At 44.5% G+C, this 26,367-nt stretch overlaps 1 protein-coding gene across 1 annotated transcript in view; it reads right to left on the bottom strand.

The window, feature by feature from the left end:
- The window catches only part of TCERG1 (transcription elongation regulator 1), a 29,387-nt gene extending 3,451 nt beyond the window's left edge, over positions 1 to 25,936 (bottom strand). Inside the window, 18 exon segments of the mRNA XM_051631049.1 lie at positions 173 to 355; positions 1,139 to 1,303; positions 5,192 to 5,342; positions 7,402 to 7,520; positions 8,172 to 8,261; positions 9,222 to 9,357; positions 10,142 to 10,208; positions 11,043 to 11,203; positions 11,580 to 11,668; positions 12,789 to 12,904; positions 14,159 to 14,359; positions 15,645 to 15,707; positions 19,438 to 19,680; positions 22,205 to 22,442; positions 22,582 to 22,734; positions 24,633 to 24,773; positions 24,775 to 24,859; positions 25,841 to 25,936. Of these exon segments, the coding sequence (XP_051487009.1) occupies positions 173 to 355; positions 1,139 to 1,303; positions 5,192 to 5,342; positions 7,402 to 7,520; positions 8,172 to 8,261; positions 9,222 to 9,357; positions 10,142 to 10,208; positions 11,043 to 11,203; positions 11,580 to 11,668; positions 12,789 to 12,904; positions 14,159 to 14,359; positions 15,645 to 15,707; positions 19,438 to 19,680; positions 22,205 to 22,442; positions 22,582 to 22,734; positions 24,633 to 24,773; positions 24,775 to 24,859; positions 25,841 to 25,923 (2,484 nt within the window). The 5' untranslated portion in view covers positions 25,924 to 25,936.
- Between the last annotated feature and the right edge of the window lie 431 nt (positions 25,937 to 26,367).

The following is a 26,367-nucleotide window of genomic DNA, read 5'->3' on the forward strand; positions in this document are numbered from 1 at the left end:
ACAATGAGCCCCAAGTGCCAACAAGGCCTCCCCTTCCAACCCAGGCAACACTGCCAATGGCAGGTGGAGAGCACCGGGGGAAAGGACAGGATTCTATTTCTAGATGAACTCCACTACAAAGAGCAGAAAGCTTTTGCACAGCAGAGCCCTGGGCAGCCTGCCCGTGCCTCACCATGTCGGACAGCAGCGCCTTGAAGTTCTGGATGGCCTCCTCCCGCTTGTGCTGCTCCCGCTCCCGGTCGATCTCCTTGGTTTGCTCCGAACGCGCTTTCTGCACCTCCCGCTCCCGCTCCCGCAAACTGGCCTCGATGCGAGCTTGTCTTTCCAGCTCCTTCTCCTTCTCAGAATCTAAATTCTGAAGGGGAAGAAGAAACTCTTCTCAATAAAACCACACACCACTGTTGATCTTTTCATAGATGGATAAGGAGACCGAAGGGTTCTCAAACTAAAGGCACCTCAGAACAAAACCCCCGCAAGTGGTTTGAGATGGATGCACCACAGCATCTGGTGTTTCCATAAGGGGGAGAAGCTTGGTCACAACTCTGACCACAGAAGGATTCTCAGGAGCCTGTTGTTTGTGTAACTGTACAAACAACCTCTGAATAATGGGGGCAGGGGGAGAGGGTATCAATCTATTAGCCCAGTTTTACATTCACAACCATTAATTGCCTGGAAGAGAAAGGCAGAAATGTTGGATTAAGAGAAAAGAACCAGTGAAGGAACTGTGTATGAACCATCCATATTCCTGAAGGAACCTCAGCTGATGCAAAAATCACAGCTAAGCAAACTGCCTGTCCTGGTCAGAAGGAATCCATGTGATGTCTGTATCGTCTGAAGTTTTACAACCATTTTTACAACCCAAGGCCTTACAGCAACCCCTGCCTTTCCTGCTCTACTGGATAAATCCTCCCAAGCACCATGTGTGTGTGCAGACATGCACAGCACCACAGCCAGGGTCAGAACTGCCACGTGTCCAGCTGTCACTCTGAGGAACTTCCACAAGTAACTGTGGTGCAGAACTCCCTTGGGAGGGAACTAAAGCATGCACTGGTCTACCTTGTAGTTAGTTATGTCACTTGGTGAGAGTAGCGTGACCAGCAGGACACCCACAGCAACATTACCCATATCATGTGCATACCTTAGCTATTTTCTCTATGTACTGTTTGAAGAGGTCCTCCCTCTGAGAAGAGCTATCCACCGCTTTGTAACGGGGGTCAGTCTCTACTTTGTCCTTCACTTTGCTCCAGCGAGACTGACTGTCCAGGTGGTGATTAGCCAGCAGTTCAAAGAAGTCCATTTTGATCTGTTTTACAGACAGAAACAGAAAGACAATACTTGAGAAAGGTACTTGGATACCAACAGTTTGCTCTTATGAAAAAAGGAGTCAACTTACCTCTGACAGAGGGAAACATATTAATGTTACATACCATTACAATTTAGAGAAATCACTAAAACTCTGAATTTAGACATAACCATGTCCAAAATTCACTTCCCCTTGGGACAATTTTGCTAAAGCAGATACATTACCATCTGCTGTATCTAAGATGAATTATATTCTTTACAGAATGATTCATCAATACAGTTTTTATTATTTTACTCCAATTTAAGCTTCTTTTTTGAGGTTATATATCTTTCAAAGTAACAAGTTACTGATTCTACATTAGAGCATTTTACATATTAATACTACAGAAGCTATGGAGTTTTAAACAGGGCTCTAGAAAAGTCAAGTATCTATGGATTCATCCTCCAAGTCTACAATGAACAGAGGTGAATTCTTGGATCTGCTGATAAAGAGCAATGTCTTAAAATGGATCTAACCCATAAAGAATTTCCCACTTATGGTAATAAAGCAAATACATTTAAGATGGGTATACACACTTATGCAAAAGTTCAAGGAAATGTTTTGGTCTACTTTTTCAATTGCAGATGGCATGTCAGCACTCAGTCCATAACAACAGTCATGGCAAAGGGCTGGCAGAAGATCAATTGTAGTTGTTTTTTATCTCCAGACAACTAGGAACACATTTTCACCCAAACTCCCAGAACCAGCAGTTGCAAGAGCCACTACTGTGCCTTGACTGCATCTCTTTTTTTCTGGGGTATATGATCTCCCTGCTCCTGCTGCACCTGAGGCTCTAAGTATCTTTTCCTTTTTTCCCATTTCCATCCCTTTATGCCTCAGAAGCCTGGTTTGGAGCTGAAGCCTCCCTCTCTGCAGCAGAGGCGAGGGGCCAGGGGATGTCTGGAGGGGCTCCAGGGGCAGGGCCAGCCATGCTGCCTTCACAGCATCCCAGACCCTGCTGGGCCACATCACAAAACCTGCTTTATGGCACACCCAGTAAAAGAAACCCACAAGGTGGGAGAAGGGTTGGCCATTCACTTTTTGCTACTTATCCCGCCTCTATAAAAAGGAAACCACCCAAAGCAGTTGAGCTGCACAGCACTGAGGGTCACACAGGAAGCGAGCAGATGGATGGGTGAGCAAACCCTGGCTGGGCAGGGAGCTGCCACCTTCTGACTCTAGAGATGGCATTGGCTACAGAATGCAACAACAAAATGAAGAGCAGAGCCAACATTCTGCAGCCATGCCCACTGGCAATTTTAGTTCTTCACAATATTAACATAGAAACATAAAAGGGTTTATAGGTTGTGGGGTTTTTTTTCTGCACTATCTCAGAGAGATGAAGATGGTAAGCAGAGATTAGAAAACAACTGATTAGTGCCAGTGGAAAGTTGCTCTAATTCTACAGCACTATAACTTAAAGTATCTGAACAAGATGCTAAACAAATTGTTTATTCATTGTAAAATTACGAATCTTGTTTCAAAACATCTTAAAACATGCATGCAGTATCAAAATATGAAGCTTTCTAAGCCATGGCATTAGAAATATTTGTTAAAAATCAGACAATGCCCAGACATTACTACAGAAGTCTATAAAGTAAGGGTATCTCAAAATCTGCATGAATCATGGAAGCAAATATATATGTATATTCCACAGAGTAAAACCTGCATTCCCGAAATGCTGTGGCAAGCACCGTGGCACCAGCTGAAAACAAAGCCAGGCCAAGGACCCCCCTACAACCCTGGCTCCCTCGGGAATAGGATGTGGACGAAAAAAAATTGAGTCAAAGACATCTCACCACAGAGTAGTCCTTTAAGACCACAGCTCTACGGTGCTGCGAGTTTAGTACATCACCATACACAGCATGACTGAGTACAATAATATGCCAGGAAACTGTCAAGAGATCTGGATGACAGATGAGCCACCAGCCCCAGGGGCTGCAGGCTGAGGGATGTTCAGCACACCTCACCTCGGGGACAAAGGACAATGGTGTGTCCTGGGACAGCACGTGAGCAGCTCGGTCACCATTACCAGCTCATCGCCTGTTCCCTGATCTCAAACCCACGTGCTCCCTCCTCTCTGCCCTCTGAGCAGCACGAGCACTGTATTTACTCACTGAAGTTAGCCACAAGAATAAAAACAACCATTGGAAAAGCTGCTCCATCACCATCCAATAAACCATAACTCAATGAGAGTCAAGATGTTCTGTAATTTTAAACCCTTACGTTAAAGATTTCTGTAAAGTTGATCCTCTTTAAATAAAGATTTTGGACTTTTAAGTCAGACTGAGAAAGCTTCAGGTTAAATGCCTTCAGTTTTATGTTTTAAGCACTTTCAAAATCAAAGGAAAATAAGACTGAAAGTATTTCAGGTTTATTTAGAAGTCTTTTTTTTTTTTTTTTTTGGCAGTTAACACATTGCAGGTACAACTCTCATCACTTCACAAGGAAATAAACTAAAAAAATGTAAAGTACCGGAGCTGCGGGAGGCTAAAGTCACCACACAGAGATACCAATTCTTTCCTCACTAGGGAATCCCATAATATTTGCGTGTCAGTGATTGACAGCTGTCAGACTGAACTGATTGACAGGCCGCACAGCACATAACTGTAAAGTCTATCCACTTGTTATAAAACAGAATACATAAAATGGTTACAAAAGGCTTTTGGAGAAAAGAAAACATTATTTCAAAAGCAAACAAACAATCTCTCTTAACTTTTCAACTTTAGAACAATCATGCAACAACAAAATAAGCATTTACTTTTTTTTTTTTAAGTCTTCAGCTGCACTATTAAGCTGCAAAAATGCTTTTAAATTCCATATGCATAATCGAAACGCAGCATGTAAAAGTCTAGTTTTGAATTACACCAGTTCTCCTCTGAAAGCATAATCATTTCTTGAAAATATCAGCAATAAGTCAACATTTGGAAAAAATGGAGCACAGAATCAAATTAGACCAGAGTATCTAGATTAAAACAAAGATGCAAAACTTATTGAATACTAAAGTTGCCCTCAAATTTAACCCGTTATTCAGCACTTTTCTGTGAGCATACTTAGTAGGTGAAATTTGCAATAACTTTGTACTACAAAATGAATATTGCAGACTTTAAATTGCCAGAAATGATTAGGCTTCAGAGGCTATTTTCTCCATTCACACACACACAGGGACATTCCAGCCACTGGCTGCACATTTTGATCTTTGCTGCCACCTCCACGGCAGCTGCTCCCTGCGACTGACAGCGCGGTCAGATGACATTTGGAATTCATTAATCTTTAATAGCTGACCTTCCATTCTAATAAGCAGCAGTTTATACATAAGATATATTTACTGAAATATTAAAAAGTCACTGAAGTGCTAGCTTCTAGATGGAAAGAGAAGATACAGAAGTTGTATCCTACAGAGAATTTCACGTTCTTACTGCCTCCACTGAGAGAACAGAGAGGTAATGGCCAGTTCTGGGGTTTCCAGCCAAACAGGACAAGAATCCTTTTTCTTTTAATGCTTCAGGATAATGTAACTTAAAAAAAAATAAATAAATCAGGCATTATTCCAGTTAAGAATATAATGGTACTTTTAAGAAAATGAAACAACAAAAAAGTGTGATTATTTAAGTAAGCTCAGCTTCACAACGTAAATTCAACTCTACATACTCAGTATAGCTGCAAACTTCCAACAGGGAGTTCAGAAAGAGCAGGGGGACACCTGTGAAGTGCTCAGACTGTAAAACCGCCACGGAAAGAGAAGGATTCTGTCTAAAGAAGGCACACTGGAAACCAAGCTCTGGCTTTGTCCCATCTCATTCAGACTCACGCCACTCACACCGCTGGGTCTAAAAAAAGTCACCTTACCTTCTCACCTCTGGTCTTCGAGTCTTCTTTTTCCTTCTTTCTTGCCGCTGTGATAAACTCATTAAACAAGGCCTCTCGATCTTTCATCTTTTCGATTGCCTTGAACCTCGAGTCTTTAGCATGCTTGGCTGCAAATTCACTAAAAGTAGTTCTGCAACAAAATGGCAAGTGAACTCATTTGGCAGAGCTGTCTTTGCTAGAAGCAGGTTCAGCAGAGAGATTTCTCCTGCTAGAATACATGCCAGAGCACAATCTACCAAAAAAAGGCACCATCCCATGGTCTCACTAGAGATGCTGATCAGAGAGCCTTAAGGAGCCAGGCTTAGGCACAGGGAAGGTATGTTAGAGACCTACAGGGGTTTGTCTGTTTGAATGCAGCTGCCTGCAGAAAGTGCAAGTGTAGGAAGAGAGATGGCAACACAACCAAGAAGAAATGAAAAGACTCAGTCGTCTACAAAAATCTTCTTTTTTTTTGTGGGTTAGCAGTACAGCCATGTCTGCCCTGGTACTCCACAGCTGTGGAACTGAGCAACTGATGTGCACTCACTTGCAGCCAAACCATGCTAAGAGTTCACCATGAAAATCATCTTTAGGTGTTAGTCACAGTAGGACACCAGCTGAATCCTTTTTCCCTCCTACCATGAACACTGTAACCTGATCCTCACACACACGAGTTCAGAGTATTCTGAACACTCTGGGCAGATGTAGCACTACTGGGCGTTCAACCCATCATCCCCACAGCACTTCCCTGACTGTTCTCTCACCTCCAGGGCCAGATTCCAATCTGTGCAGTAGGTACAGTACTGCCACTTACCTCGAAAAAAACCACTACTGTGCTTTTTCCAAGCTCTGATGCAAATCTGGCCCCAAGAATACGTGAGACACTTATAATCATACGAATGTTTTCATCACAGCATGGAAATAATTAGACTTGGAAAATCCAGCCTACTGTTGCTGTAGGGTAAATTGAAACAAGAAGAGAATTTGGTAGCTTATTCAAAAAGATTAGAAAGTGAATGTACAGCTATATTGAAGAACAAGAGCTGTTTAAGTGAAGTGAACACAAACTCTTGAGCATGTTGGACTGAGATAGATGATAAAAAACCAGTCTGGCACTCACAGAGGTACAGCATTATCTTTAGACAAACACTGAAACCAGAAGACAAAGGATAAGATTAAACAAGACAGTATTTCAGCTGGAACTCTCCTTCCCACCCCAACCCATAACCAGGTAAGAGTCAGTCCCAATCTGACACACCAGAGATATCTTGGAAGCTGAGGATACTCAAGTATACTCAAGGATACTCAACATAATAGCCCATGTTAGTCTCTGAACTATGTATTAAACTTACTACTGATGAACTTTTTCTTAAAACATGTCCATGCCTCCATTCTTCCCAGCCTAATACTGTCAAAACTGCTACCCTTATTAAATGAGCAGTTGGGTTTTAAATAAAAGTTGTTAATCATGTTTAAAGTAATTTTAAAATTAAGACAACACTGGCTTCCACCAGATTTCCAACATGGGTCACTGAAAAAAAGTCAAGCTGAAGTGAAACAAATGAGTTGTTATTTCACTGTAAAAGAATTAATGCCAGATAAGCCAGAGGTGCTAAAAGAGAATGCGTTAGAGCTCCTCTGGTGACAGTAGCATGTATTTCATCAACTCTGTGTGAGAAAGCTGTGAAACAAACAATTCTAGCAATAACATCTTGAAGGTTGGTACATTTACTGTCATCACCTTGCCATGATCACTGCAAGGAGGTCTCCATGTGAGGAGTATGCAATCATGTCTGTATTAAAGCAACTAGAACTTTCTGTCATACTAACATATTCATAAGCAGAAAAGCATCCCTTCAGCCCTCCCAGACTGAAGCAACCTCCCTTGTGCTTCTCAGAGACTGCTAAAGTTCTTCAGGAGAAAGAGGGTTATCAAAGAAAACCTGAGGTGGCTCAAGAGGCATTTCTCACAATCCAGACAGCATGCTGGGGATTTCTTCAAAATGACGAAAAATATGTAAATTGTTATCAATCACCACTTCTGTTATTCCATGGATTAGGTGCAAACAAGCAGGGAAAGGAAGACCCCAACAATATCTGATGATTTTTCTCCTCTTTGCCTACTTTGAAAGAGGTTAATCTACCTACTGTCACCCAACATACATCGTTTTAACAGAGCTTATGCATATGAACAAGAAAGCAGCTCCTACCTTGGATTAATCTTTGCTTCTTCCATCATTTTCTTGAAATCCTCCTTGGCCTGCATTATTTTGTTTTTCTTCTCCTTGCGCTCTTCTTCTGCCCGGGTTTTCACATACTGATCAAATACCTGCAGAAACACCAGTCACCAACACAGAACAGACACACCTGGAGCCACACAAGCTCTAGGCAAGAGGGAGGAAAAATCCCATTTCTTTCCTTTTCTCCTCTTTCCTTTCCTCTCAGCACAGAACCAACACAGATGAGGTAGAAAGCAAAATCAGGGACTCTTTGAACATGCAAATGTCTCCAATCTGCTGAAGTTGCACCGGGCTGTATCCAACCACCTAACCTGAGACCTGGGAAGGATTTTCTCACACATTCATTGACATTAACGTTCTTCTGGATTGTGTGTTTAAGACAGAAGACACTTCCTGTATTCTTGAAGTTTTCCATTTCCTTATATCCATTTGAAGAAAAGCTTCTGGAGTGAGAACTTGCTTAATAGTAAAAATGTGCTTTAGTTTTTCCCCCAACCCCTTTGTGTTGTTTTTTCTTAACAAACAGATTATTCATTACACCAAGATTTTGAAGAGGCACTGACAATTCTCTCACCATTTCATTTAGGTTTTGGGAGCTCTCTGCATACACACAACTTCCAGTGTGTTAAAATACTGGGCCTTTCAAGCATCGGAAAAATGTAACTAACTTCTATCTGGAAGGTTAAAAGGAACAGAAAGAACTGTGTCCGGACATGGAACAAATCTGTCCTCTCCTTTACCTGTTTCCTTTCTTTCGGGTTGAGAAGCAAGTAACGAGGATCAAAAACTATCTTGTGTAGCTCTTTCTCCCACGTTGAAAAAGCAGAGACCTTTAATTAAAAGAAGTCAAATTTCAACTAAGAGTTAAGGTTCCTTAAACATACAGAATCTGTACTTTTGCTTGAAAATGACAGGACACCTAATGAGAAGAGGGAAACAAACTTGTCCTGAAGTTTTCAGCACCAATAGATGAAGTAGGCTGCCACAGCAAGTTTCAACACTTGCTGGCTCTTAAAATTTCTAAATAATAACATGTGCTTAATTGCTACTACTCTGTAACATTAAAAAAAAAGTACATCAGAAAAGAGCCTTGAGATTCTATATTCTGATACCCACAGCTTGCTCTATGCCTTTTCCAAATGTTATGAGTGTAAATAGCTTTGCCACAAGAGTTTGATTTAAACACATTTGAGCTTATCTTAAACAAGCTTTATTAAAACCATCCCATAAAATCCAGTTACTGAAACTAAATGGAAGCTACACAGGCAGCTGGAACCACTTCCATTTCTTTAAAGTTATTATACAAATTTGTATTCTAATAGCCTGATTTGTCTATCAAAACTGACTGGTATCAAGCAGATTTCAAATTTCTTTAACTAAAAGCAAAAAGTCTCCCACTTAAGGATAAGAATGTACAGTGGAACTTACTGCTTCTTTCATGTAGGAACATTTCCAAAAACATTAAGGACTTGTCCAGTTTGTGCATCCCGTTTATTTTCAATGGCAGCTTTCAATTAGGTACTTATTTAATTTGGGAAAAAAATTTAAAAATTAAATCTGTCTTGATACTGTTTAATTTCAGTTAGTTAGAAATCAGAATTTTGCTATAATTGTAACATTCTTTGAAATACAGAGTCTGGTACCAAATGCATCCCTTGATCTGTGGAAGGATGAGACCATTTCCTTCACATAAAGCACTGCAGGTTCTCAACTCCTTAAGAATTAAGAGCTCTGCCTCAGCCACCCCCTCCCTCTTTCCCTTCTCACACACACACACAGATTTCCCTGACCCCTCTTTCTAGAAGCATGTCCTTGAACTGCTTCATCCGAGCCTCCAGTGGGACGATGGCTCTCTCTCGAGCGGCTTTAATTTCAGCTTCCATGGCAGCCTCCTTCTCTGAATCAATATCTTTGTTATCATCTTTCCTGAAAAAAATTAAACATACAGTGTAACTTCAGAAGTACCAGGCCAGCCCTGTACCAAGACTACAGCCAAGAGAGTTTGTGAGAACACCTTCACAACTGGTACAGCAGAAAATGCCGTGACACCAGTGAGACATCAACCCACCAGAGCACTTCTGCATGAGAGGTACTGGATGTTGATAGACCTTTGCTAAAATTGAATGTACTTTATGCCAAACACACACTCAAAGCCCTAACTGCAAAACAACTTTATGATGTCCAACGATGTTATGATGTCCACAAGAAATAAAATGTTAGAACTACTTTTCAAACAGTGCGTGTAAGTAATTGGAGTGATGTACATCGCTTCTCAGAGGCAAAACAGACCAAAAGACCAAAACAAACCCCAAACCTTTATACTAAAGCAAAACCAAAATTATCACTATGAAAATCTAGATGGCTGGACTTTTTGGCAACAAAATCTTGTGCACAGAAATTTACAAGCGACAGAAGCAAACTATTTGAGATAAACTGCACCCAAAATATTCCTTGGATTTACCAGCTTACACCACTTATTTCCACTCTGAATGGTTGGCAAAGGAGATGTCATTTGATCTATATGTGAATTTCAGCTGAAATATCAAATACTTGGGCTGCCAAAGTAAAATATGAGAAAGCTGATGATTGTGTTCACCAATCCTGTTAGTTACTGTTCTACTCTGCAGAACAGTATATGCACTGCTTGGAAGAAACACTTGTTATTTTATCTACATAAAATACTGTATTAGTATTGAAAAAGCAAACTTACTTGCGCTTTTTAATTTTAATAGGCTCATCTTCATTTGCTTCCTCTGTAGATTCATGCTCTTCTCTAACTGTAACAGATTTCAGTAATACTTTAGATTTTATCTTTATGACAAGTATGTAACTCAGAAATGAAGCCTTGTGCAAGGACATAGGACAATGTGTGCACCAACAATGTATTCTGACAAAGGAAGAATCTTCAGTAGCTCTCAGAGTGATACTATTGGAATTTGGTGGCAGGACTAAGGGACTTGTAGCCAAATCTGTATTTAAAATTACAAACACTGACCCCTTATTTCCGGGGGGGGGAAAACAACAACAAATTGAAACAGTCTAACGAAGCACATTTGTATCCTCTGGTTACCTACTTGCACTTTGCTCTCCTCCAACTACCAAGCCCATATGTCATCCCAGGATCATTTACTAGAACTCATGCCAGAAAGAAGTCTCATCTCAGCAGCCTCTTGAATGTTCTCTACTCTTGGCAGCTGCTTCCAAAACTGTTTTGCAGTTGATGCTCGCTAAGTTAAATCCTCTTCTGCAAAAGCCCATTTGTACACTATGATTAATCTTTTCTGGCCCCCAAATTCCTCTTGCTTGTAAAACTCAGTCCCTTTTTTCAGTTAATAAAAACTGTGGGGGTTTTCAGCCTGTTGGCATTTAGAAAAAAAAATTAACCTTGTTAGTATCTACTTCCTTCAACAGACTGCTTTTTTTCCAAAGGACTCTAGACTCTATAAATCTGCATTCCCACCAGCCTTCTTAAATTCCAAGGCTATATACATGTTTTCAAGATGTTGTTACATTCCTCTCACTTACTTATATGTTACTCATTTTGAAAATCAACACAAAATAAGTGATAACTACATTCAGACTTCTTAAGGAAGCAGTAAGATGTCTCTTACTAAGTTTTTTTGCTTCTTCCATGCCTTTTTTGTGAGGAGGTTCTTGAATAATTTTGTCCACGTCAGCTCTTCCAATCAGGTCATCTGGTCGGTCCCACATGGAAAGACGAGTGGTGGGGTTATAGAAGAAGACCCGCTCATCACCAGTCCACACCACACACCTAGAAAGGTGACAGCCCTGTGTCACTGATGTCCTCAGCCCTGCTGCAGACTGTTCCACACACAGGGCCTGGGCTAGCCGCGCGGACACTGCACCACTGCCACATTCCTGCTACCAGAGGGGACACCGAGTTACTGCTTCCTCTGCTGGCAGGTTTGAAAAGCAGTTTGAAAATGCTCTTTGTCAGGAGCTGCAGTAGAGTCAGTGTTGCCCTAGGAAAATGTTTTAGAGGGCTGAATTGGGTTCTGGGATAAGAGATAACTCACCTCAATGACCCCCAAAATATGAGAAGAAGCAAACTAACGTTACCCCCCTGGTGGCTGCAGGAATGGCCCTCAGCCCTGCAGGAGCAGGCCCTGGGGAAAGCTGGTACCTACCAAGGTGTTCCTGGGATAGGAGTGGTTGCAACTGGCTTGGCCTTCTGAGCTGCTTTTTCCTCCTCAGTCATTTCTTCCTCTTTGGGCTCCTCGAGAGGAAACAAGTTACAGGATTCAGGGAATGGCAGCTAGCTAAGTGTTGATCATAAAGGAACAAGCTTGTTTTAAACAAGCAAATGTATTTTGAACCAATGCTGACAAGCAGCTCACAATGACACTGCCGCTGTGCTTGAAACAGAAGCACTAGGTTTCCAACATACACTGCAACTCAAAAATCTCAATTCAGAAAACCTCTCAGTGTTTACTGAACTTTAACTTCAACAAAACCTTCTTGAAATGCCTTCCGAGATCCACGTGAATCCTTGGATGAAGGTCTGAATACAGGGGCAAGGGTGGAGTTTCTCACAAAGCAGTTTTGATTTATTCTTAAAATTAATTTACTTGAAAATGAGACGTGGAGCATGAACCACTCATAAAATATGCAATAACCTTGGTAGCAGAAATAAGCAAAGTAGCAACTACCTCAGAAATAAACAGGCTAGAGTGGTGACTAAAAGCAGCAATGGAATTCTGTGCTTTTGCCTACTAAGCTACATCAGAGCTGCACAGAAATCAGTATAAATGTTTCATTTTTATTCAAACACCTGAGCATTTGCAAGAACTATGCTTTCTCAGACTGACAATGCCTTACAAGAAAAAAGTTACTTTTGTTTACTGCAATGTACACACTACAGACATTTTCTAGGATGTGTTCCTGACAGACTAAACTTATCTGTTGGAGCACATGGAGAACAGGCAAGCTTTGTTTCAACTGTTCAAAACAAAAAAGTAAATAAATAGAGAAAAAGCTATTAAATTAAAGACTTCAAACATTCAGGACAACCTTCATTTTCTGAACACCTTAAAATCATGTCTATATAATCAGCTAAATTTCTTCCACGTTCTTACTAATTTTTTAACTCACACACTCTGTATTTTTCTTTAAAATGACCTTCCCCTTTGTAAAAAATAAATAAATTTAAAAATAAATTAAGAAAGGAAAAAAACCCCTATGAGTCCAAAAAGGACTCCAAAATCACCCCAGGAATTCAAGAATTCAAGTTACTAACCATGTCTCCTGTCAACATGCCTGGTCTAGAGAGGCAACCACACCTGTAGGATGTAGGTTCAAAATGGCGATACTGACAATTTGGTTGCAAGGTCTTTTACCTCCTTTATAAGCTCTTTTATAGGTTCTTCTTTTGGCTCTTCTTCTTCTGTCTCCATTGGTAAAGGCTCCTCCATAGGCTCTTTTATTGGCTCTTTAATCTTCTCTTCCATTTTTTCTAAATAAAGACACAATTTTCCTTAGTATTGTTAGGAAACCATTATAGAACCACAACAGATTTGTTTTTATCAGTATGATTTTCCTAGCACAACAGTAAAACAAAATCTATTTTTAATGTGTTTCCATCACTGTCCTTCCTGGGCTTTGTAGTGTCTGCTTGTAAACACATGATTATCACCTGTCCCAGGATCTACTTTGGGACTGGAAAACAAACGATTGCAAGGCAGCCTATTAAAAAGCTAACTGAAGTGAACCAACTGAAACACCAGTAAAAGTATCAACCAACACTTGCAACCTGCAGGAAAACACTGAAGACACTTTCAGATTTGAAATACTGCTAACAAAAAAAAAACCTCTCAGAGAAAATTCATGGAGAATAATCTGAGGATTGCTCTGCAGCCATTTAAAAATTATAAGATGTTTACTCAGACAGATTAATATTTAATGTCCTAGATGCCTTCACCTCAGTAAAAAGAAGACCTATTGTTTACACCTGAATTATCAGAAAGGTGGGTGTTAATCAACCTAACTGTGTGAGTGCTCTGAATTGGTTTAAACAAAGATTTCTTGTAACTGAAAAATTCAGCAGACAATAAAGGGAAGAACTATTTGGGTCCAATTGAATTTGTTTTCCTAAACTACTTTATAAACTGAATAAAAGCCACAGGATTTTTGCCCCTTCTTCCTTATTTACAAGAACTTCCATCCAATACAACACCACCCAGGGACAGAATGTGGATTCAGATCAGCACGAATCACAGACTATGACTGGAATACGATTTAGGGATGTGAACACAGGGAGACTACTTATTTTTTCCTCATATTCCAAATCAGTTTATATACTTAAGGTTTTGAAGAGCTGAAACATAGCATTTTGATGATCTCCATTCTTTCCTGGTTTAGTCTTTAGAGTAACTGAACTTCCCCTCACTTTCCACCTTCCTGCAACCAGGATCTTCTCCAACATGAAGTACTTACTTTCTGCTGGAGTGGGAACACGCACTCACCCACATGTCTCAGGACTTGGGAGCAACTCTAGAACCAAATACTCTTGTAATTCAGTAGGAAACAAAGAAACTGTAACTTTTAGACTCAAAAGCAACTCAAACGGATACTTAAAATCAGGATTTCAAAACATTTTGTAAGGGAGATGAACGATTAGAAATACTCTTGTTCATGTTTCCAGACACACCCATTCAAGGCCCAGAGCAATCCTGCCCACTCTGCAGCTGTGTTAAAAGAGAGATGGTACCTTTTTCTTTCAGTTCTTGGGGTTTTTCCCACGTTGACTCCAAAGTCCTGTTGTTATAATAGTAAGTCTTTCCATCTGCTGTTTTGTACTCTGTCCACTCCGAGACAGCTGTTGCTCCAGCCAGGGTAGCAGGGGAAGCAGCAATAGCAACCTGGGGATGGATCATAGGGACGATGGGGGGAGCCATGCCTGGCAGGACACCTGGAAAAGGAGGGGAAAGGAAAGAGAAGAAAAAAGAAAAAAAAAAAGAAGAAAAGGAAGAAGGAAACAGTAAGTGACAACAAAGTACCTAAGAGCCAAAACTTAAAACTTTACTGACTTAATTTACAAATAATCAACCTATATAAATACAGACTGTTTTAAAAACAGAATTGGAAAGCACTGCATTGTTACTGACTTTCCTTCCTGTGCTTTACAACCAGTGCTGCCCACATCATCAGGCAAATGAGGTAACATTTTGAGTAATGGATAATTCTACACAGCACAAAGCTCATTAGCTTTTAGACGTTTGCTTTAACACTTCAAAATTAAGTGCTCTGTTTATTTAAAAAGTTTTTTCAAAAATCCACTCCACTGTTTAATTATGCTGTCATTTGAGGAGTTATTCCCACTGCTCCTGAAAAAAAGACAACAGTGGCTTGAATTTGAGCCATGTAATATGGAGCAGAACTCCAATAAATCTTAAGTCCTGACTTATAAAAAGTTAACATTAATTCAGAGCCTTGGAAAAAAACTGATGTGAATGAAATAATTCCAGATTGTGTAACAGTTTTGTTTAATACTGCTGAGTGATAGAAAACAGTATTTTATCCACATCCTGAAGCAAAATGGCAAGTAAATATCCAAAGATAAGAAAGCCAGAATGCTACATTATCCTATTATTTCTTTGCTCATCCCAACAAAATGGATGTAGTGAACACACTTTAAGTGACAAGTTCTAGAAAAAACAATTGGAGAGGACTAGAACTATAAGATCATAATTTTGAGCCTTTTAACATTCATATTAAAAATATCTGTATTTTTAAATATATGAAAGCACACATTACACATTGCCATGAAGTATTCTTAGTAAGTTACTTTTCTTAAACCCACAGTTTGAAAAATTAAAACTGATACTAAGACACACATACACACACACCAACATGCGAGCACAACCATGTCACTATACATGTGGAAGGAGGAAAAACAAAAATCCACACACGAGAAACTAAGAAGTATGGGCATGAAGAGATCCACAGTTATTACAGAACTCCATGATTACAGAAAACTGTACTGGGTTTTTTGTATAAAATAAGCTAACACTAACAGTTACTTGGGAAAGTTATTTCCTGGCCAAATATAATATTTGCATTTATACTGGTTTTGAAAATAAAGTATATATATTCATTCAGTTGGGGAAGCAAATAAATAAATAAAAGGTAAACAACAACATTCACTACCATGCCAACTTACAGACAAAACGAACTAAGATGGTTTTGAAAATTACCGGTCTTGGTGGTAGCGACTGTCTTTACATACGGGCAGCTGACTATTTGCATCATTGCTACACCTGCAAAACGGACAAGCAAGATGTTGGAAAGCTGCCATGGTGTCAGCTACCACGGGGAGTCTGGACACTAGGGACTGAAGGCTCGCTGCAATTTGGAATGCCATTGTCAGCTGGCAGAGAGAAGCCTCCCGGCAAGAAAATAGGAATTGTTTTTGCTCCAATGTTTAATGCCAGATCAAATATCAAACTGATTCTCAGCTGCAGCCACAGTTCCTGCCTACATTAAACCAGCTGTTTAGCAAGTTACTGGGATGTCATTAAAAAGAAAGAAAGTATTTCAGTGAAGTCTCAGGGGTTTAAGTTCATTGGAGGGGGAGCTCAGCTCTCCTTGCAGGGCAGGGCCCCGGGGACACATTCAGCGGGGTCACTTGCCACGGGCAGCCTCTGCTGAGACGGAGCCTATGGGGGAGCAGCAGCACAGTGAAACTCTTGGTCTTTGCTATTTTCAGTCTGCTGCTGCATTTAGAAAGCAGTGGTAAGAGCAGAAGGACAGATTTAAAACAGCTAGACTAGCAAGGCATGGCAGGGTGAAAGCCAAGTTCAACCCAGAGGGAAAGCTGAGGTCGTGAGGGTTGTTATGGAAAGGCTGGAGGTGGGAGAAAGGAGGAAAAAGGAAATAAAAGCATGAAGCTGCAAGGAGAGGTACACAAAGCTGCACTGGGTCAGTGGCAGCCAACACTCCCTTTATTTTTCATTACCAAGAATGTCACAAGCTGAAAAATGCTCTAAAAGCAGCATATCTAGTGCTCAAAAAGGTAGAATCATGCACTGTTCTCTCTCCAGCTCAGTAAGGAGTGACAGAGAAAGGCCACAGGGAGGGAAGCATGTAATCTTCAATTAGATCCAAAATTCAGCAGGAGATTAGACAGGGGTAAGGGGAACATGTTTCCAAAGCCCCTCATTTTAGGGTGTGGAAGGAAACTGTAGAAGTTCTCTCTATGTTGGTCCAGTCTGGACATTCAGCAAGTGAGATATTTCAGAAACTTCCCCTCACATGGTCTCAGTTCCATCACCCAAGGTTGGAAATCCTCCAGCACAAAGTGAAATTAAACCCCTGTGTTCATAATCAAAGTAATTTCTGCTGCCAATTTGTTTAAAAAAATACTTGTGAGAAGACAGAATTGCAAAATTCTTCAATAATAATTTCACTGAAAGAATCCAAAACTAGTTTTATTTTAAAAAAAAGTATTGAGACACAAAAACATTGATTTAAACAGCACTGAAGTGTTTGTCTAAATTTTTTTTTTGGGGGAAGAGTCATCTTATGCACTTGAAAATTAATCTGAAAATTCGTTTTGTTGAGGAAGTTACAGCATGTCTTTGAACTGGGTCAGTGTAAGTAATGCCATCTGCAGGATCACTGGAATTGGAGATACTGCAGCGCTGATACGACTGAGCAAACACCCAAGCTGTTTCCTCTGCCAAGCTCATTCTCAAACATACAACTAACTTTTAAGTATGAATTAAGAGAAAGCAGACTTACTTTTTAAGATCTGAGATTATGAGATATCATTAATCAACTTGTCCATTGTTCCGTCTTACTACAGTGTAATACAGAGATTAACTTTGAAATTATTTGATACTGTCACAGTTCAGCTCTGTCTCTGTTAGTTGTTACAGCAACGTGGGTGGTGCTGTACCTTGTGCTGAAGGCCTCAGACATCTACCTGGTTAAACTCTACAAGCCTTTCTGACTTCCCTTTATACTGCCATGAAGTCATGCGGCTGCTCTTCATTTGTTACTTTAAAGGTTTGCTTTTCTTTTGCAGTGTTTATAAACCATTACAACCAACTCGACCCAGAATTAGCTGAAAGAAGCAGACTGATTTTATTCTGTAATCAGTCAAAATGACAAATTCAGAATCATTAGTGGAAGCACTCACTCCACTGCTGGGCACCCTTCCTATGTGTGATGGTCCCACCCACAGGGCTCATCTCACTGTCTAAGACTTGCTACAAAGAAAGTTCTAAAAAAATAAAGTTCAGGAAAGAATTTCAAAAGAAGATGGATGTTCTTGCTCTGTATTTCCTTCTGCTCTAGTCACAGAACTTTATGGCAGAGAATTTATGAACAACCCAAGCCAAGCACTGGCTCCGGAGCAGCCACTGTGACAGGCACTCTTCTCTGCTGCTTTAACCGTCCCCATCATACCCAAGAGCTCTCCCAGAGCAGGTTGTTATCTCTTCCAAAGGTACATGAGGACCCTTCATTCTGTGCCCACCCCTTGCTGGCCATCTCAGAAGAGGCAGTTAAGGACACCAGATTGAACCCCTCTTTATTGTTTTCCAAACCTCACAGACACCAGTTCTCCCTATATCTATGCATTTTTTGTTCAGCCTTGAACATCATGTTCAGAATAGCATTTTTCCAGTCTCAAAACAATGAGCACTGCACTGCCATTTCCTTTTCAAGTAAACTACAGATTAAAATATCTTTTCCCAGGTGTTTTAGAAGACTATCCTAAAAGCAGAGGCAACTAAAAGTTTGTCCTGTCTTCTGGTGAGTTGATCTAATAAGCATCAAATAGTCACAGTGGGTAACTCCTTTAACAAAGAAGTGTTCTAAAGGATTACTTCTCATCCAGGCAGTTTGATGGGAGGTAAAGGGCTGCACTGGATCGATGTGTTGAAGGACAGCAGAAGGAAGTCACCTCTCTCAGCCTGCAGAGTCACAAACATGAGGACACTGCTCAGAGCTGCTGCTTTGTAACTCCTCATCAGAAAGTCACTGCAGCCTCAAACCTTCCTTTGCAATGGAAACTCATCAGTGCCCAGCACACCTTCAGTGCTACTGCACACTGAAAAAGAGTAATTACTTTTGTAGTAGACCAGGAACTCAACTGCATCTGCGCAAACTGAAACATGGCATTTAACCACGAGGAGCTTCAGCCACCTCTGAGGAGGATCTCTGCAGCCACTGCCAACTGCAGCTGAGCCCAAAATTTCACGAGACTAAAATTAGTTCCTAAGGTATCTAAATGTTTTACAGAAATACTTCTATTTTTATAATCAGTGGGCTGCCACCTCAGATTTCTTCTCAATACTCTTTACCTCTAAAGCCTCTGAATAATACCCCAGCATCCTGGATGCAGCATCACTCTCCTCAGTTTAAACCCCAACACCCTGTGTGAGCCCTTCTGCATCACACCGGGTAGCAGCAAACCAGAGCTGCACACCCCCAACATCATCCCAAGGAAATGCATCTGAATGGTAATTTTTCCTGCTTATCAATATACTATCTTCTTTTAATTTCTTTTAGCAATAATCCATGCTGTAAATATTCATGCACAAGGCTCAAGGTTTAAATCAAACAAGTGGAAAAAAATTACAGCAATATTGCTATTAGTACAATATAGTGCTACAATACTCTGAGTCACACAGGGATTCTGTCAAGCTACTTAATTTTTTTTTAAATAGCATGACAAGATAGATTTCTGCCATGAGATTAAGAAATGTTTAGTGAAATTCTTGTGTTTTCCTATAATCTAAAAGAAAAAAGTTTTACATGCTTAAATGCAGCTGTTTTCTGATACGTATATCAAAGAAAGAGAAGTAAAAAAAAATTATGTTCTTTTTAATTAAAAAGTCTGTCTGCTAACCCTGAATTCTTTCAAAAATACTCTGAGTGGAGAGGATTCAGGCAAGTTCCATACACAGTGGACACATGAGTGCAAACAAATTGACAACATGGACATGTAGCAGACAAGACAATTACAGTTTGCCAATTTACCTGGAAGTGGAATAGGCATGCCAGGAAGGGGGACACGAAATGGAGGTACCATTACTGGTGGAAAAGCAGGAATTGCTGCAGTTGGCTGAGGTACTGCATGAGGAACTGCAGGAGGCAATGTCTGTGGGACTGGCTGGGGTACAGTCTGCACAGGTGTAGCAGAAGGAGCAGAGGTTGAAACACTGACTGATGGTGTGGCAACTGAAACACCCGAACTCGGGGTCTGGTCTTGTGTGGTAGGTGCTGATAAAGAAAAACAAAGAACACCTTGTATCGTAGACACGGCAATACACGTGCTGCAAACACTGCCTCTCTGTTTCCCAGCTGCAGGTACACAAGCTGACATGCTCAGATATCGTCAGCAGGAAGACACTCTTGGACAAAACCCCTTTGCCTTCTCTGTAGCATTAAACATCCCCACAGAAAGTCAATTTCAGATTGCACTTTGTCCTGTTCTTTACACCTAACCAGCCTCTACAGCAGTAGCAGGGGTGTACCAAAAGATAGAGTCTCTGCATCCCTGTTCAGAAAAATAGGAAGGTTACAGAGTGTCAAGTGGAAAAGGTCATTCTTACGTCAAATGAACATGGGTTCTGCTGCTCACAATAATGGCAGCAGCCTCTGCCTGACAGGAGGCTTCTAAAATCGTGCTTGTTAAGCTGTGACCCAAGAATGGAAAAATGTAAATTAAAAAGTGTTTAAATAAGCAAGAAAAATGAAAGTACTTTTGTTCCGAAGCTGCAAGAGCTTTCCTGGCCTTCAGTGCCTCCCGGTGGCAGAACAGCTCCTAGCACCCAGCTCGGCAATCCCTGCAGCACGGCTGAAAGCAGCACAGAACAGACGCTGCACCTCAGAGCCCTGGCAATCCCAACCAGCCCTGTCTGAGCCAACCGACCAGCCCTGCACCTTGACGCGGTCAGATTTGCTGCAGGGGATGGGTACTGCTGTAAAAACCAGCCAATTTTTTGAAAAAAGGAACCACATCAACATATCACCATATTATATATGGGCAAACTAGGCACTTTCTTCCATATTTCATGCCTGGCAGAAGCATTGCCAATAACACACCAGTGCTAACATATTGATCTTGCTAAGTGCTTCAGAAAGGGTGAAGGTTCTTAGCACTGCCTAACATTTAGGGAAACAGAGCAGACAGTCATGATGCTATTTCACTTAAGGCCTAAGTCAAATCAGTACGAGACACAAAGCTCAGCCACAAGTCCCAGCTTATTTACAGGCCAAGTCTGAGAGTTATAAAATTATTTTTAATTATACAATTTTATCATCGAGGCACAGACACCAACAGTAACAGTTCTTGAAAGCAAAGACAAAGTTCAGCAGGTAGAACAGGCAGAAGTAGAACAGACTCTCAGCATTTAAGATGAGGGAATTCTGCATCACAGAAGGTGCAGAGCATGCTGCAGAGCAGGGTCAGCTCCTCAGAGCTGGCACTAGGCCAGAAACTAACACTCACCTCCTACTCAGCAACGTGGTTAAAGCAGAACATACCTGAACAAAGCAGCTGAAGGCAGTAGTACTAAGTTACCTTGCCAGCTAAATAAAAGCCCTAACATGCTTGGAGCAATACAAATGATTTGCTGCTGTGATGATCTGTCCTCTTTCCAGTGTTAACTGAAAGCACAGTTTGAGGGTAACATAAACCTGACTCCCTTTCAGGCACAGATCTCTAAAGTCTGGGTTAAATGGTGAGTTCAGCTTGACTCATCTCCCCTGTTACAGGAAAAATAAGAAATAATTCCGGAGGATGCAACTACACTGACTGGAGTCAGAACAGTTCTCCACACTCCCTGGCATACTGGGTGCTCACATCTCTGCCAGTGCAGCTCCAAGGCTCATGAGTGCAGCAGTGCCAAGGCCCTGTCCCCTGCAGCCCGTGCAGGCCGAGCAGAGCCTGCCCAGGAGCTCACCCAGCCCAGGGGAGCTCACCCATTGCTGACAAACTGCACCAAGATGCATCTCTGCACAGATGCTCTGCACCACAGGCACTTGGTTAGCATGCATATGCCAAAGTACAGCATAAATTACACCAGTGATATTAAATGCAAATGCTACCAATATCAACTCTGTGCATTCTGCTCTCGTGCTCCCTCAGCTGGCAAGTCTCAGCACGTGTGAACAGAGAAACCTTCAGACTGTCCCTCAGAACTCATGAGCGAGCAACACTGGTTCTAGGGACTTTCCTTCTCCTCTTTTGTGCAACTCTAGCAAATGGGAACTTAGGAGGCTTGGTCACAAGAATAACCTTGTAGTGATGCACCAGAAGCTCTGTTCTGCCATCACCCAGTTCTCCACACCAGCAGCACTGGAAGCTCCAGCCTCTTAAAGCAACAGATGCCACTTTGGAAACAGAGGGAATTGCTACTACTGTAACTCCAATCTCAGGTTAACTTCTTGTAAAATCTAGTGTAAAACAATTTAGCTCTATCTATAATCAAAAGGAAATGGATGCATAATAGCTCTGAAATTATGTGATAACAGCAGAAGAAAAAACATACAAAGACCTACAGGAAGAGGGCTCCACACTGGTCTGGTGCTACCCTCCGGAAGTAACTCTTTCAGAGTGGGGAAAAAAAAGGTTTGCATGCAAGGTTCTTCTGGATTAGATGCTGTACTTTAAACTCATACTACTTTATGTTGGAACAGCTTCCTCCTGGATGCCAAGTTTATGCTGCAGCAATTCCCCAGAGCAGCATCCCCCCCACATGCTCCCCACCACCCCCAAGCTCAGAAACCCCCAGCTACTCACTGGAAATGGTCTGTGAAACCGAAGTGGCTGTGGTTGTGGTGGAGGTTGTGGAGGACTGAGTACTGGAGGAGGTGGATGGAGAGGCTGCAGAGGCAGGACTGCTGGTGGTGGGTGTGGAGGCCCCCACAGCCTGGGCCTGGGCAGCCAGCATGGGCGTCAGCTCTGACTGCTGGATCACCTTGACGCCGTCCGGCTTGCTCCAGGCCGACTCGCGCGTGCGGGCGTTGTAGAAATAGACCTGCAGGGGAAGGGGCCACCATCAAACCCTGCTCCTCTGCAGGGCAGGCTCAGCTCCAGAGAGAGGGCACAAGAGCTGGGGACTCCACCACAACACGCCCCCCCCGCCGCCAAGGGCTGTCTGCCCTGGGGACCCTCACCTTGCCATCGGGGGTCTTGTTTTCCACCCAGATCTCTTCAGCTGGGGGCATGGCTGGTGTGCCAGGGGCACTGACAGGAGGCATTCCTGGAGGGAACATCATACCAGGAGGTGGTGGCATGCTGCCCATGGGAGGAGGCATAAACGGTGGTCTCTAAAGGCAAACAACCATGGTAATTATAATAATAATAATGATACAACTTTCAAGCAGACTTCTCCTTTATTGCAGCACCAACAGAGAGTACAACAACAGCACAGTTAACTCAACAGTCCAGAGAGCTCCTCTGACAACCCAACACCACGAGCTGAGACAATGTGCCTCCTGGCCAGCCCTGAACAGCTGCAGTGAGCACCTCACCCCTGAGATGCTGGCAGAAATCCCAAGCATCAGAAAAAAGCAACATGAAAAACAGTGGGGTGACAGAAGACTCTTCTCCTGAAAAGGAGAAAATATCCCAGTGCAAGGAAGAGAAAGAATGGAAGAGCTGCTCCTGAACAACTGCCCCTCTGGGAATCCAACACACCAAACAGTTACACTCTGACTCTTCCAGGGAGAAACATGGAAAAAAACCTACAAGTAAGCTTAAGTAATTAGGAGAGCAGATTTCACTACAAGCCATTAAACTTCTCTATCAAGTAAAACTCTAAATAGTCCTAATTTAAAGCAAAAAAAGAATAATCAAATGACATTTTCATTATTGCACCACCATAAGAAATCAGAGCTGCCCTACATAGCAGTGTCACCTGGAGGCCTGAACACCTTTTTGAACTCAAGGTGCATTTAAGTTCTTTACTGTATTTCTCTGTTTGGATTGTTCTGAAATGACCTGTGCACAGCAAACACGTCCCTAGATGAAACCCACCCAGCTCTCTCACTTCCTCTGCAAACACCTACAGCTGACCTAATGTCCTCTGTCCCTCCAGCTCTCATTGGAGCCAGGACTCCAGAGATTTCTCCTTCCAAAGGCAGACCCAGGCAGCTTGCTGCCAGCACCCCCAGCTCTGGGCTCACAACAGATGGGCCTGTTCTTCTTTCAGAACTTTCCCCAAGACCAACCTTTTTGCTGGCATTTCAAAACTGCTTTTTAAGCTCATGTACCAAGTCTGATTTTTGTTAAACAGAATTACAAAGGAAGCCAACAGCACACGGACAGAACTCAAACCAGTGAAAGCCTCTCAGGAAACCAGAGCCTCCCTCTCCCTCCTTGTTTCTCCTCAATCTCAATGGAGAACTTCACCACACATCACCAGGAAACACAGTCAGGAATCCACCTGCCTGGAGCCCAACAGGCTCCTGCCTCCCTGTAGGTGCCAGGAATGCTCTGCATTTAAAAAAGCCAAACCACAAGAACAATAAACCTGAGAGCACTGTCCCTCTGCCAGGAGTAACCCTTTGGCAGCAAATGGGCCACCTTCTCCAGTCAAACACCCAGATGACTTTCAGGGCTTTTTCCAAATGTTCAACTCTGTCCTGTCCAGATGCTGACCATTCCTGGTGCTCCACTAATGCTGCAGCCTCAGGAATGTGGGGCTGGAACAGAACCCACCTCTCCCTAGGGATACACTGCCCCTCAGAGCTGCTGCTGCCCCCACCCCGAGCCCAGGGGTGGGCAACAACCCAGCGTGGCAGCTCAGGCTGGAACCAGAGGGGACCCACCTGCACCTTCTGTCCATGGGGACAGGCAGGACCAGGAGAGCCTGGGGAGGTGGATGGGCTCCTCACACACCTGCTCTGGGGTGTTCAGAGATCCCAGCAAGGCCACAGGGCACCAACACCTAAGGTGCCAGCACAGGCTCCATGGGGGAGCATCTCCTCACTGCGTGCCTGTTCATTCACAGCTCCCTCCAGGAGGTAAAGAGAAGCTGTTTCCACACCACAGGTATGCTGTAGCTTGATACCATGCACAACCTGTCCGTTTCCATCATGCCCTGCTATTTTTTCCACCCACTTTCCTGTCTCTCCTCTTATTATTTCTCTACGTGAATACAAACAAGAAAAAAACAAGCCCCAATCCCCAACTGCCCAGTCCAAGAGAATCCCCGGTTCTTTACCTGTAGATGTGGAGGCCCCATGGGCGGGGGGATTCCCCCCGGGGGTGGCATGGGAGGCATGTTGGGGTCGAAGGGAGGCCGTCCGAAGGGGGGCCGGGGGGGCGGGGGGGGGCCCCGCATCATGCCGAAGGGCGGGGGGGGGTCGCATGAGGGGGGGCGGGCCCCTCATCACGGCGTTGGGAGGGGGCGCAGGGCCGCGGAACCTCAGTGCCTGCTGCTGAGCCATCCTGTGGGGAGCCCAAAGGGAGACGGGTCAGTGCGCCTGCTGCTGGGCCGGGGGAACCAGCGCTGACAGCAGGCAGGGAAACACCGCGGTCAGGGGGGGTCGGAAGGGTGTGGAAAAAAGCCCGAATGAGCAAGGTTAAGCACGCAGCTACCTCAACAGCCTCTTCCCTTTCCAACTCCAGTTTATTAGTCCTCAATTGTTACCCGTGGTAATTAATAACCCCTCGTGGGGGCCGGGGCAGAACCACGTCCCGCTCTGCCAAAGCTCCTTCAGCGCCACGGGCAGCTCCGCCCGCGTGTGCCCCGCGTGTGCCCCGCGTGTGCCCCGCGTGTGCCCCCGCAGCCGCGGCCCTGCCGCGCCAACCGCCTCCCCGGCACCGGCCTGCGGCGGGACCGGCTCCGGCCACCGCGCCCAACCCGCCGGGCCGCCCAACCCGCCGGGCCGCCGGCTCGGGAAACGGATAGAGAGGAAAACGTTCACCTCTGGCACCAACAAACGCGCTTCGGCTGCTCTCACGGGAACAGTTTTGCCCGGCATTTAGCGCCGGTGCAATGCGCGTGCCGGCACGAGAACTCAAAACCGAGAAAAACAAAGGTGGTGAGAAGGTGAACGGCGCCGGGCCCGCAGCTCCGCGCCCCGCTCCGGCGGGCCGCGACACGCCCCGGCAGCCCCGCGTCCCGGGCCTGGGCGGGGGAACCGGCGCGGGCACCCCCCGCGGCACCCCCCGCGGCCGGGGGGACGGGCGGCCCGGGAAGGAGGGCCCGGCCCGGCCGGAAGGGCCCGGCCGCCCCGCGGGGCCCGACTCAGCGCCGGCCGCACGCGGGGACAGAAAATGGAGGCGGCGAGAGCAGCTCCGCGCCCGCCCCGCCCCGCCCGAGCCAGGCCCGGCCCGGCGCGCTCCCCGGCGGGCGCAGGCCGGGCCGCGGGAAGGCCGCTGTGCTCGGGCCGGGCCGCGGCCCCCGAGCCCGCCCCGCCGCGGTACCTGAGCTCGCCGCCGAACCGCTCGGCCGCCGCCTCCCCCTCGCCGCCGCCGGGCCCCGCGCCGCCGCCGCCCCGCTCCGCCATCGCCGCGCGCGGCCCCGCCCCTGCCGGCCCCGCCCCCGCGCCCGCCGCGCCGCCATTGGCCGCCCCGCACGCCCGTCAGCGCCCGCGGGGGCGGGGCCGCGCGCTGATTGGCCGCCGCGCCCGCCGGCTTTGAATGGGGGACGCCAGGCCCGCCGCGATTGGCTGCGCGCGGGCGGCCCGCGCCGCTCGCCGCGCGGGTCACGTGAGGCGTGACCCGGGAGAGGAGCGGAGCTGACGTCCCGCCGGGCGGAACAGGCCGCGGGAAGACCGGGCGGGAGCGCAGCCAATCAGCGGGCGGGGCCGCGCACCAATCCCGCTCCGCGCCGGCCTCGCGCGCCCAACCACGGCGGCTCGCGGGCAGCGGCCAATGAGCGGGCGCGGGACGAGGCGCCGGCCAATCGGGGGCCGCGAGGGGCGCTGGGGCCCCGCCCCCTGCCCTGCCCG

The sequence above is a fragment of the Apus apus genome, chromosome 13, assembly GCF_020740795.1.
Source record: "Apus apus isolate bApuApu2 chromosome 13, bApuApu2.pri.cur, whole genome shotgun sequence".
NCBI lineage: Eukaryota > Metazoa > Chordata > Aves > Apodiformes > Apodidae > Apus > Apus apus.